A 13,315-nucleotide genomic window follows, 5' to 3' on the forward strand; every position below is an offset into this window, starting at 1 on the left:
TTGGCGATTACATTACCAGCTGCATCGGAGCGCCGCAAAAACGTCAGAGTCACTGTTAGAGAGTAAAGAGTTAATGTTTAGGTGAACTGCATTATCAGTATTGTAGTTTGGGGTGTAGTTTGAAGGTCCGCTCATCATTATGAAGGGAAAAGCAAAAAAATATGGAAAATTACCCCAGAGTGGCAGAATGGTTAGCGCATTCCAGCCCTGGAGCTCTCCAGGAGCAGAGGCTCCCCTGAGCAGGAAAGGTAACACTAGTATGAGTTATCACACAAAGACAGACCAAAAGAGCAGCCTTTTTCTCCCCAATAAAATGGCAGATAAGCCAACCGACATGTGAATGTTTTGTGCAGGTGTTCTGAATTCTCTGATATTAACAGACACTTCTTGGAAGCCCTGCCCCCTTCCCCCAATCTCACGCATTCTTAACCCACACAGCTCACTCGCTTTCTGCAAAAGTAAATGCTGTGAAATGTAAAATCAGTGAATATTCAACTTGACTAATATTACGCAAGTATATATTTAACATAAGTTTACTATATTTATTACGAGTAATACTGAAACGTATTGGCCGAAAATGATCAAAACAGCAGACAAAAGAGGAAATGCTCAAAGGTTTTGACTCAAAATGGTAAAATAGGCCTACAACAAAGTGTCACATTTTACACTTTACAAATAATGTTAGGGGACTAACTGTGCTGGTTTTTTTTCTTTCTTTTTGTCCAGCGCTCTCCTCTGCTCTCCTGCTCAACACTGAGCAGCATTAACATTTTAAAATTTTCAAAGGAAAAAATCAAAAAGGAAAAATCAGGGAAAAATCAATATTGCATGAGTCTACCAGCAAGTGTACAACTTAATTCTTTTCACTGCAAGAATTTAAAGTCTTGATATCCTCCCAAGGCAATTAAATAAACACATGAAAAGAAATTAAAAAATTGGGGAAAAAACCCTCTCTTTATATGCTAATTAAAATGCTTCTGTTAGGAAACTGTTGGGATTGCCTGATGGTCTTAGCTATTTTGCACAAATTTATTGATCCACCTACAATCTGTTCGCCAAAGAATGCTCATTTTCTTTTGGAAATTTTTTTGCACGTCACACAGTTTTTTCTGTACCTATACATTTTTGTTCTCTTTCAAGTTATGTTACTTCTTTCTCTGCTGTTGCTACTTATATGTCTTCATGTTGCTTTCTGTGGTCCATCATGGACTGCACGTGCTAGTGATTGTATATGGGTGTGTGTTAGCTCTTTTGGGTGCTAATCCCACTCAGGCAGGCCGTGTGCCTCTCTGTCTGTTTACAGGGATCTGGGCTGGCGGCAGCACCAACTAGGATCACATATCACTTTCAAAGAGTGCCTGTGCCTTTATCACTCCCGATAAGTGTGCCTTTAAACACGCAAGTCGCAGAGGATCTGCCAGGAATGTTGAGCAGGCGCATGTGTCTCGGTGTGTTTGTATAGACAGACTGAGATCACAGTAATTGCTGACTGGGTGGTACGTGGAGGAGATGCTCCTCTGGGACGAAGAGCATTTATTAAGGGCACTCATGGGGACAGTATGTGTGCTGCATGGATGTGCGTGCACACATGTTAACTTAAGGCCTGTGCTCAAAAATGTGTTCCTGACAGCCGTGTCTGCTTTATTCCCCTCAAAGTGCCGCAGTGTGTATGTAGTCTCCGCTCCGGCATGTGTGGCATCTGTCCACACCCCCCTCCCTCTGCTCCTGGAGTGTGTGGAGGTGTCATATGTGAGACTAGACACGGCTCCTGCTGCTCGTCTACCACTCCATATCTCTCCTCAGCTTTAGCTGCTGTATGGCAGGTCAAGCCTGGGCCTTGTGTCAGTCAGGTGCTCTGAACGGGTGAGGAGGGATGACAGACAACACACAAAACAGGAGTGGCTTTCCAGGACATGTGTTACTGGATGGGAGGGGCGAGTGTGTAGAGAGGGCATTCCTGAAGTGTTAGTGCACACACTGAGGTAGTGATGGAGTCTTAAAGGGGAGGATGTGACACTTAAAGACTGTAATATCCCTCACACATCTTGGCTGGCTGTCACTGAGTGCCACTCAGCACTCTTATAATTATTATGTTAACAAAATGTGTGCATCTTTATTTGTCTAGATCCCATATTCAGCATGTACTTGGGCATCCGTCAACTTTTTTTATTCCTCTTATGTACAGTTAAAGAACAGTCTTACTGCTAGATAGGATACCTCATTTTACTCCTAATATTTTCTCATACTATTTCCCTCCCACCTTCCCTTCACAATCTTAATAGTGCACTAATTTCAGATTCTGTTACTTCATAACCACTGAACAACTTAGTACTTGGCTTGCAGGGGAATTGAGGAAATTTCCTTTTAAATACTTTTCCATTACGTAATTATGTTTGTAATTCTGCCATGTAGGCCAATTTGTATATCTTGTATAAATCTGAAATCCTACTCTCCATTTTCTTCATCAAAGCCATTAACCTGGTCATTGGACATTTCGTAAGTTTTTAATCTCTAACTAGAGCCAGTGATAGGATAAGACTTTTTTTCCTCAAATATGCATGCAAAGGCCAGCAGTTCATGTTCCATACACACCTGTAACAGAGAGAATAGTGTGATATTGTTTCCTTCTTGGCAAATAAATGAAGGATATGACATGTCACTAAGTGATCTGAGCAGTTCTGTCATCCTGTTGAGTATGACAGATGCAAATACGGCTCTGTATCAACATACATGATTGCCACTTTATTTTGCTCGTGTAGCCGGCAATGGTGTTGAAGGTTTGGCTCCAGCTCTGCTCTCCTCTCCCCTCCTTAACATGGGTCACACAGAGTTCTACTGCCCCAGTGCTATATTTAAAAAGCCATAAGGACAGGCCTGGTTTCGGGGAGACAACGACAACACACACTCACCACTTGCTCAAACTTTCCCACACACAGTGCTTTAAACTGACACTGTTTTGAGTGTGTTGGTGTTTGGGTTGTTTGTATTTGTTATTGTACTGCACATTTATGTTGTGTGTGTGTGAGTGTGTGTGTGTGTGAGAGAGTGTGTGTGTGTGTGTGTGTGTGTGAGAGAGTGTGTGTGTGTGAGAGAGTGTGTGTGTGTGAGAGGGTGTGTGTGTGTGAGAGGGTGTGTGTGTGTGTGTGAGAGAGTGTGTGTGTGAGAGTGTGTGTGTGTGTGTGTGAGAGTGTGTGTGTGTGTGTGAGAGTGTGTGTGTGTGTGTGAGAGTGTGTGTGTGTGTGTGAGAGTGTGTGTGTGTGTGTGAGAGTGTGTGTGTGTGTGAGAGTGTGTGTGTGTGTGAGAGTGTGTGTGTGTGTGAGTGTGTGTGTGCGTGCGTGCGTGCGTGTGTGTAGGGAGTGACTGTAGATCCAGCCCAGAGGAATGCTTGGCCTTTGCCGGTAACTGGCCTTGATCATACATTCCTGTGGGAGACTCTCTCTCTCTTTATTTTGCTCCCTCTCTCCCTCTCTCTCTCCATCCCTCCCTGTCTCCCTCTTTTTCCAGTGGGTTATTAAGTGGGTGACCTTGAGGTACAGATTACGTGGGAGGGGACAGTTGGGTTTAACTGTAGTAACACACTCAGAAAGAGGCAGAAAGAGGGCTAGCTTAAAGAACGGGAGAGTTAATCAGAGTAGCTTTTCACTGCACACAGAGATATATTGACAGAAACAAACAAAACTTAAAGGAACAGAAAAGGTGAAACTAGTGAGGTAGCGACGTGTTCACATTTCAGGACTAGTGTTTGTCTTTGTGATGCTGCTGACCTTAACTAATACGTTACTAGGCAGACATTACATTGCCATGTTTGAATCCACTCAGAATGTCATGCTGAAGCCTACTGAGTCGTGGAGGGAAGCCCTTCTGGACCACAGAGTTATGGACCTCTTCTTTACTGTGAGTAATCTCCTGGCTTATCATACATTCATTGGCATTGTTCAGTTTGGTGCAGATGTGCGATGTCCTGATGGCCAAATCCTTATATAGTTATTGCTGCATGATGTTCTCCTTACCCACTCACTTCCTGTCACTCCTGCTCCCATTTGAAAGGATGCTATGTTTATCTTGGTGTGGTTAGTGCACTGACCTCCCAGGCTCTCTCCTTTTATCTCTGTCCCTCAATTTATCCACACATTCATCCATACAGCCATCTGTTCATCCATCCATCCATAAATATTTACTATCACGATTACTTTATTAACATGGTTCCAAACAAGAAAGGTGTCGGTAATGTGGGAGCACTTCGCTTTAAATACGATGAGAATTGCAGTCTGTCTGTCAGCATTCAGATGCATAAAGAAAACACAACATCTGGGTTAGACAGACTCACTAGGCACTGTAAGGTAAGCTATCACTACTTACACTACTAACTGTAAGGCAATCTGTCATGGCTTACCTTACAGTGTCTATCACTTTCTATCGATTTCCTGGTACTGGCAACTGACAATTTTTTTATTTTTGGTTTGTGATTTGTTTTTCTTGTTCTGAATAGTAATAATAATAATAATAATAATAGTAAAGCCCCTCTGAGGCACTAATTAATGCATTTTAGGCAAATGCTTGGTGAGACTCTTGTGACCTTGCAAGCTGAATTGTTCGATCAGCTTTCATCTATGAGTTGTCTAGTTAAACCTTAAGACAGTATTGGTGATGTTTTGAGTATGTATGTACTTTACACCAGCAGCATTCTGTGAATGTATTGTACAATAAATTTCCAGTAACTAATATTGTATGTCTCAGAACACAAATTTTCTCTCAAATATACATTTTATGCAGGGACTGTAAAATATCAGTCTAGGTAATGGTCATTGTGAATACAATGCGTTCATGTGCAGAAATTGATTCATAGCCTAAAAGGTAATGTAATTCTGTTTTAATCTCCTGCTAGTCTCCCTTAAAGTAACAAACAGCCTGATGGACATGTGAATAAAATATGTGATTATGCATTTAATCGTCAAAACAATTTGACAAAATAGTCAATTCCTTTTTTTAATTGAAAAAGTGTGTAAAATGGCAATGTGTTTTATATAACGAGAGTGATTTATCACCAGTCTGGGGTAATAAATAATTACCTGTATTTCATGAGAGAATGCAGCTGGCTCTGAGTTAAAAAAAAATGTAATGAGGAAACCACTCATGATGAGGAAGATGCCAGAGCAGTCAAGCTGGTTGAAACAAAGTGACAGCTTAAGAGTTTCACGATGTTGTATGGGGTAGAAAGCATAGGCAGGGCTGATCGAAAAGATCCTGATGTGTGGAACAAATCCGTCATCTTTCCATCATCATTCAGAGCACGACTTCCAAATACTCCTCCCCTTTCTTCCATTACATATGCATAGTCTCCCTGAGCCATCAATTGCCAAATACTTACTTCATCAGTGCCAGCAGGATATGCTGCCAGATTAATTAAGATGGGTCAAGGGAAATCCCAGAGTGTTCAGCCTTCTTCAGTAGTGTGGAGTTTCTGCCTTCTCACTGAAATTTAAATTTGCTGAATCTCATCTGTGCTTTGTCATCTATAGTAAAGGACTGAGACCCCAACTAGCCATGAAATCTCAGTGAGAGAATAGAAATATCAAGAGCTATATCAGCTGGATGAATTTAAGAGCAGACGGAGGTTTCTGTTTGGACTAACGGAAGCAGCTACTGTCGTTCAGTTTACTTCTGGGTGTTTTACCCTTGTGTGGCATTTGGTTTTATTCGCAGAGGGTCAAGGGATTGTTTTTGTTGGGTTGAAATGTAGTCAGCTGTCCCTCTGGTGTGTGGTGTGTTTTTCTATGCTCATACCTGACATTATGTGTTATACTCTCAGCTGTGACAGGGGCAGGTGGGACATGCGCTGCAGGGGTCAGAGGTGAGTGTGGACGGCTGGCTGGATTAGACTCTGACCCCTGAATGAAGAGCTCCTGTTAACAGACCCTGAAGCCGCTTGGCCTGTTACTTGGGCAGGCAGAGAGATATGAGTGTCTCCAATCTAAGGGGACGGACTCTTTGATGTAGATCCGGGTGCCCTGGAAAAAGACAACAGGATGAAAGAATGAAGCACAGCCGAAAATAAACTCACTTGCTTCGCTTCACACCTAATAAAGCTATGGCTACACTAACATTTTCCTACTCAAACCCAAGACTAGCAAGGAGTGTTTTTGTTTGTGGTTTAGGTTTATTTTTACACACACATACACCCTCTGTCCCTCATATACACAGACACATACTTGTGATTAGCAAATGGCAGTTATAATTTGGTTGCAATTTTTTTTTTAAATGCAGCCAGGGAATGTTGGAATCAGATCAGTCCATGTCCTCTTTCAGAACACATGTGTGGTTCGTTTATGGACTAAGCAGTTTCATGTTTTGTTGTAGCTGATTGAGATGGATGCTATAATGATGATGATTATTAGTTGCCCTTTGCTTTAGTAACTGGATCTGTGTAGACAGCGATGCAGTGATGATCTGATTGAGAACAAAAGGTCTGCCCAGGAGATGGACTGAAGTTATCTCCTGCTTTGTCTTCCTCCTAAAAATGGTTGTCTCTGTCTGACAAGAGGCATCTAAATGAATATATGTCAGTCTAACTATAGTTGGATTCAAGGCAGTTGGAATAGTTTGCGTGGTGTGGATGTTCGTAAGCGCAGCTGTTTTTACTGCCCACGTAACTTTGGCCTTGCGCTCTGTCTCTCTATTTAGCCCTATCTTTTTCTCTGGCTTTGTCTCTCATCTACCTCTCATTCACCTCCTCCCCTTCTCTCCCTCCCTCTCTTCTGTATCGGCTCACCAAATGATTTCACACTGTGGAAAAAGAGTCCAGTCGTCCATTAGATAGATCAGTGCCACACCATGTTAACAGTATTGGGTCTCCTGGAAGCTCTTTTGTCCAGCTGGCGAAGATAGGAAGTAGTTTGTACTACGGGACTTCAGAACGAATTGTAGTTTCATAGAGATGCATATTCATGGAAAATTTGTTTCTTTTTGACTTGAAGCATCTTTGCCAGAATGTTTTTTGGACAGACAGCGTAAGGCTTTGAGATAGAAAAAAAAAAAAACTAAGCCGAGGGGGAAAAAAAAAGAGAGACCCAATAAGAAGTGAAGAGGATTTTGTGCCAAACATCCGCTCTGCAGTGGAACCACATGTGCTTCTGGTATGGGAGAGCAGGGCACTGAACTAAACACACACTCCTAGCCATGGTGCCGCTATGGCCGGGGATCTCTCGCTCCTCACAAATCGTCGAGAGACTGATTATTTTGAACCATCTCCGAACTGTGATTTGAATTTGACTTTACATTAAGCATTGTGTGGAGATTGACGAGGGAGAGTTCTGCTTCAATAGGTGAGCGGTCTTTCCGATTCTTCATGCACTCTACCTTTCACTTTTGTGACGGCTTTTCTTACTTTGCATGACTGCAAAATTAAAGACAGATTTGTCTTTTCAAGTAAGGCAGAGAAAAGAGGCAGGGGGAGTGGGTGTTTGTGTGACAGAGATGCTTTTCTGTGTAATTCAGAAAGACTGTGTGTGAGCTCCCCAGCTGTGTGTTTGATCAGCTGCCAGTGAGCCAGTCTACAGTTCCTCCCGCTGCAGAATGCCTACAGGGTTTATATACCCTCACCGTTTCTTTCGCTTCTCTCTCGCTCTCTGTTGCTCTCTTGCTTTTTCTCTCTCATGCACACACATTCTCTCACATTTTATATTGTTCTACTTTATCTCCTTCTTTAATATTATGCCTCCTAATCTGAGAGGACTGTGCCTGTTGGTGAAGCACAAGACTTCATGCTGCTTTCAGGATGTTTCTCTTATTCAGGTGTCTTGTGTGATTGTTTTTGTGTAGCCCAGTGTATAGTAGAAAACACCAAGCCACATTGACTTTCATAGCTTGGACTAGTGAGTTAGGTGACTAGTGAGTTTTTTTTGTTTTTTGTTTTTTAAGGAATTTGTTTGAATGTAATCCAAAACTTGATTGATCTCTCTCTGGTTTTCTCAGGTGCACAGGAAGATTCGTGAAGACTCCGACATGGCCCAGGATTCCCTGCAGTGCCTGGCCCAGCTGGCGTCTATGCATGGGCCCATCTTCCCAGATGAGAGTGCTCAGGTCACCTACTTGGCCCACCTTGTGGAGGGGCTACTTAACATGATCAATGGGTGAGTCAGAATTAAACTGAATCTAATGCATCATACCAAGTCTTTATAGTGTAAAGGCATGAATCAACTGAAAGTCCATCCATGTTAAATAATATGTGCTTTTGTTTGTGGTTGTGCAGTTGGAAATGTTGACACCATTTAAAGGCAGGTGATGGAAAAAAAAGTCATAAGTGATGTTTGGTGCTCACTTTTTAGCTTCTATAGGTCTATACTAAATACAGAAGGATAGGTTTATTGCACATAGCACATGCACATTGGCTCCTGAAATTTGATCTATAGTTGGTGGAGTAAGTCAGGGTCTTTCTCCTCCATTCTTCCTTCTACTTCTCTGCTTCACTTGCCACTCCATAATCACCTATTTTTGGAGCTTTTTTCCACTTGCATCATCGGAAAACCATGCGGCAGGTCCGTTGTGATTGAACTGTTCTGCTTGTAATTTAAATCCATCTGATATGGGTTAGAGCTGTAGTAGTGAGCATAAGGGAAGCAGATCTCTAGTAGTGTTCTAGCATTTTTGAGGGGAAGAATTCAGACAATCCAGGTAGTGTTCGCTGTGTGGATTTGAATGGAATCCATTTGCCTACAAGCTTGAACGCATTACTTACAAGCTTGAAAGTAAATAAAAAATATGAATGGAGTTCTGGTGATTTGAAACATTCCCACACATTGTGCACTGGTAATGCTTTTTCATGTGGAGTATTGAAGGTTCCTCTAGGCTTTCACACTCTAGGACAGATGTTTGTACAGCTTTTTAACACTTGATCTTTTAAAAGGTTCCACCACTTTCCTTGACTTTTATGCAGTTGTTTAGTCTGAACCAATTACTCCACTTAAGTAACTTTGGTTTTGACCTTTGAGGAAGTTGTTTCTTTCTGAAACATCGTGAATTACCCTGATGCAATGATGCAATTAAACTTCTTTATGCAATGTCAGATGTAAATTTGTTGTGGGTTTAACATTTAAAAAAAAAATAATGATTGATAATTTTTTAATGGTTCACTGATTTTTCTTTACTAAATTCAGGCTATTTGCATTAATTGCTGCACTTCCTGACATGATGTTGCTTTTTTGCAGGAGTATCATTTTGTATAATACTAATTATTTTGTACATGTTTGAACAGGATTGAGATTGAAGACTCTGAGGCAGTGGGAATCTCAAACATTATCAGTAACCTTATTGCCACGTTTCCCCGGAGTGTTCTTACTGCTCTACCAAGTGAGCTCTTCTCCTCCTTCATCAACTGCCTGACATTGCTTACCTGCTCCTTTGGACGTAGCGCCGCCCTTGAAGAGGTGGTGAGTACTAGAATCTATCTTCACATTGATTAAATTAGTTTAACCGTTATGCACTTTAAGGATTAAACTCCTTTTAGTGTGTCAGATATACAAAGAAATCATTTTAAAATCAGCTGATTTTGAAATTACGTTAATTTTTTTCCCACATACTCAAAACTGCACTTAATGCACTTAACTGTAACCTACATCCCTGCTATATTTTCTGTCTAATTTAGCTGGATAAAGATGACATGGTTTATATGGAAGCATATGATAAGCTGTTGGAGTCGTGGCTCACGCTGGTACAGGAGGATGAGCACTTCCCCCGTGGCTGCTTTGTCCAGCCAGCTGTGCAGGTCTTTAACTCCTACATTCAGTGTCACCTTGCAGCACCTGATGGAACCAGAAACCTGGTGAGAGCAGTACATCTATCTATCTGCATAGCATTAGTTCAACCATCTTTCCGTTTGTTTGGCTGTTAGATGTTTTACACTTTCCCTTTTTCTCATACTGTCCTTTCTTCTACAAATTGGTAGTGCTTTTTTTCAGAACTTGTAATATAAACTGGCAGTTGTGACCCTTTTAGTCATCTTTGTCTTTTTGTGTAGACTGCAAATGGTGTTGCATCTCATGACGAGGAGGAGATAAATGAATTGCAGGAGGATGACAGAGAACTGTTTTCAGATCAGTTAGCAAGTATCGGCATGTTAGGGCGCATTGCAGCAGAGCACTGCATCCCTCTACTTACAAGGTAAGAGCACATGCTCACACTTCATCTTTATTGAGTACTAAAGAAATTCAGAAGAAATTCCAGTTCCCTAATATATTTTGCATAATTTGTGTATATATGTATGTTTATAGTATTTCCAAATAATCTCTTCCCCATTTTTCTTTTTCTCCTTCCCCCTTATCTTCTTATGTATATTTTTTTTAATTACAAGCTATAGAGTACCTGAGCCTCACAACAAGCATTTCAATATACAACTGTCCCTGACATTTTGTGCACATGACAAATAAACTTGAAACTATAGAAATTCATATTAACCAGTGATTTGTATCTTATTATTAGCTTATTGGAAGACAGAGTTACACGGCTACATGGACAGCTCCAGAGACACCAACAGCACCTCATGGCCTCGTCAGAGCCAGACTTGGTGGACCGGAAAGTTTTAGATGACCTCTACGAAGACATTCACTGGCTCATATTAGTCTCAGGTCTGTCTCAAACAGAAAAGAGTGAAATTAGAATGTCTTTACTCTGTCAAAAATATCAAATAAGTCTTTTCTGTTTCTAAGCTCTAACAGTGCTCAACATTACAGAAAAGGGCAAGCCATGATATTCAGTTATGTTTTCTTTGGGTTGTGACAGGCTACCTCTTAGCTGATGACCCTCAGGGGGAGACGCCGATGATCCCCACGGAGGTGATGGAGTTCTCTATAAAACACTCCACTGAGGTGGATATCAATACCACACTGCAGATCCTCGGCTCGCCTGGGGAGAAAGCCTCCTCCATCCCGGGCTGCAACAGGACAGACTCCGTAATCAGGTAAAGAGATCGAGATCCAGGGGTGCGCTTGGTTAACATGAGCGATTCAGAACTGTGGATGAAAACTAAAGGCAGAGGCCTCATACACTTTGTTTTTCAGATGGCTTTAGAGAGCAGGCTAACCTGATGACTCCATGGGATTTATATATGCAGAGCTTAAGTATCCATACTGTGATGTGACCTAAGTGCAATGGGTGCATGATTATCAGCTTAACTCTGTGTCATGTCATATGAATGCTATTTCCATGCTAGGCAGAGCCTCTAGTGATCAGCTGTTGTACAGCGGACCCTTCACTTGGCCTGCAGCAGTGGTCAGTAAAACATGCAGAATTTAGCAGCAGGAAATGGTTCCTGTGTGTACAGGGGTGGTGCAGCACATAGTGTCTGATCTGCCCTGGTAGCAGCAGTTTTATTGCCTAGTGGGGAATGTCTTGGCCATGTGCCAGACAGAATGGCCACGCGAGTAGCAGCCTGGCCCTGGCGCCAGCCGAGTCTCTAATACCACGCCGCACGCATTATTCAATTAGAGCCAGGACAGGTGCAGTGCTGAGAGAGGGGAATAGGGGAAGTTTATGAATGGAGAGCAGAGGGGGTTTGAGGTGACTAAAGGGTAGAAAGGGGTGTGTTGACATTAAACAAATCTGATTTTAAATTGTCTGACCTGTTTCTAGTTTTTAAAAGGTCTCTAGTCCATTTAATAGAAGGAAAATATAATCATGTCAGACATAACTGTACTTGCTTGTATTAGTTCAAAGGTAAATCATGTTCAAATAGCAAGTGAGCAACTAGAGTTGAGGTCTAATTTGTTGTGGGCTGTGTTCTGTATTCTGATAGGGTCTTGAGACTTTATCTACAGACCTTTCTGTCAGTGATGGGGAAAAATGAGAGAGAATGGAGGTCAGGGCTGAGGAATTGAAAGGATGCTGTGTTGATGGGTTCATGATGGGTTCAGCAGTAGGAGAGCTTTGGGGGATGGTAAGAGAGAATAGCATAGGGGTAAAGGATTTGGAAAGACAGTAGGTTGGTGACTCGGGTGGGATGGAGGATTTGGAAAGACAGTGGGCTGAAGGATTAAGTTTCCTAATAACAGCGTCCTGACCCCACAGCTCTGAAATGTCAATGGGGTTTGTTTTTGCAAACAATGTAAACCATTCGCCTGTGCTGCCCTGGCTCTTCAGAGAAGGCATATCTGTTTTACAGGTCATTAATCTGCAGTAAGCCGTTTCTTACGTATCCTTCTGTTCTTTCCACTGGAGGTGGAACAAAAGCGTCACTGTGCTTTTTAGATTTTGAATTCTTTTGCATTATCTTCTCCTTCTTTCTACATGAGTTTCTGCAGCTCGTATTCATAAAGCACCTTTGAGCTGAAAATCACTCCTGAAGGTTGGATGAATGAATCGGAGATTTGGCTCTGTCGTTACATCCGAGTTTCATCAAGATTCTTTGTATTTAGGACCACTGTTCCCAGATGTCTTTGCTTAGTACTTCCATGGGAACACTGCTACTTTCATCCTGCATGATAATGTTCGACAGGTGTTATAATGACATGGAATTAGTATCATTGTTCGCTGGGCAACTTGAGATCATTAATGACAGAACTTCTGCGTTCATCAAGAGTTAACAGTGGTCTGTACTGTTTGCAAGCAGTGGTTTGTGTCGGGATGAACAATTCAAGCCACTGTTGTCTGTATTAAAGTTAGTCAGCAGGTTTGGCACAAGTTAGCTGAATTAGCGGTTTTGAAGCGCAAAAGACAAACAAATGCAACCCCACTCTTTAGTGTTTTCCAAAGCCACACCCCAACACACATACACATGTGCTGCCTAGGCTAGAATGCCTAAATGTTAGGGCAGCATGATAGGTAGACAAGTAGAGATGATTCCTTGTGTTGGTTGTTTAGTTGTTTGTGACTGGAGAGGAAAAAAAATGATGTGGACCACAAAGACTGGAGTTTTTTTCCTCTGAATAGATGTTTTGTTGACAGCAGAAGGAATGTGAGAAGAACATCACCAAATATTAGAAAAAGTGTTCTGACCTAAACATTAATCCTACCTCTGATTGTCATAAAAATATCAGGTTGTAAGATTTAATAAGAGCTGTGTATGTCATTTCTCATTTCTCAGATTGTTATCAGCAGTATTGAGGACATCAGAGGTGGAGTCTCGGGCGACACGGGCAAGTCTAACAGAACTGTTGAGCCCTCAGATGGGTAAAGACATTGTGTGGTTTCTGAGGCGCTGGGCCAAAACCTACCTACTAGTAGATGAGAAGCTGTATGGTCAGGTGAGCTCCGAATGTTCTCTATAGAAAACTGGGATTCACTGATCTTAATTGTTTTGAGATGCTAGTAATTGTGTAAAGACGGT

The 13,315-nt window shown here is 41.8% G+C and overlaps 1 protein-coding gene across 2 annotated transcripts in view; it reads left to right on the plus strand.

The window, feature by feature from the left end:
- Positions 1-13,315, plus strand: part of xpo4 (exportin 4) — a 30,914-nt gene that overhangs the window by 11,674 nt on the left and 5,925 nt on the right. The window contains exons 7-14 of one of the 2 annotated variants that reach the window (XM_053234393.1): positions 3,781-3,894; positions 7,972-8,129; positions 9,251-9,425; positions 9,641-9,817; positions 10,013-10,155; positions 10,474-10,619; positions 10,774-10,951; positions 13,073-13,232. In XM_053234393.1, coding sequence (XP_053090368.1) covers positions 3,781-3,894; positions 7,972-8,129; positions 9,251-9,425; positions 9,641-9,817; positions 10,013-10,155; positions 10,474-10,619; positions 10,774-10,951; positions 13,073-13,232 — 1,251 coding nt within the window. Of the gene's footprint in view, positions 1-3,780; positions 3,895-7,366; positions 7,792-7,971; positions 8,130-9,250; positions 9,426-9,640; positions 9,818-10,012; positions 10,156-10,473; positions 10,620-10,773; positions 10,952-13,072; positions 13,233-13,315 lie in introns of those variants that run through there. The other variant, XM_053234394.1, reaches the window with a different exon arrangement.

Source organism: Pangasianodon hypophthalmus, chromosome 5, assembly GCF_027358585.1.
Source record: "Pangasianodon hypophthalmus isolate fPanHyp1 chromosome 5, fPanHyp1.pri, whole genome shotgun sequence".
In the NCBI taxonomy this organism is placed as follows: Eukaryota; Metazoa; Chordata; class Actinopteri; order Siluriformes; family Pangasiidae; genus Pangasianodon; species Pangasianodon hypophthalmus.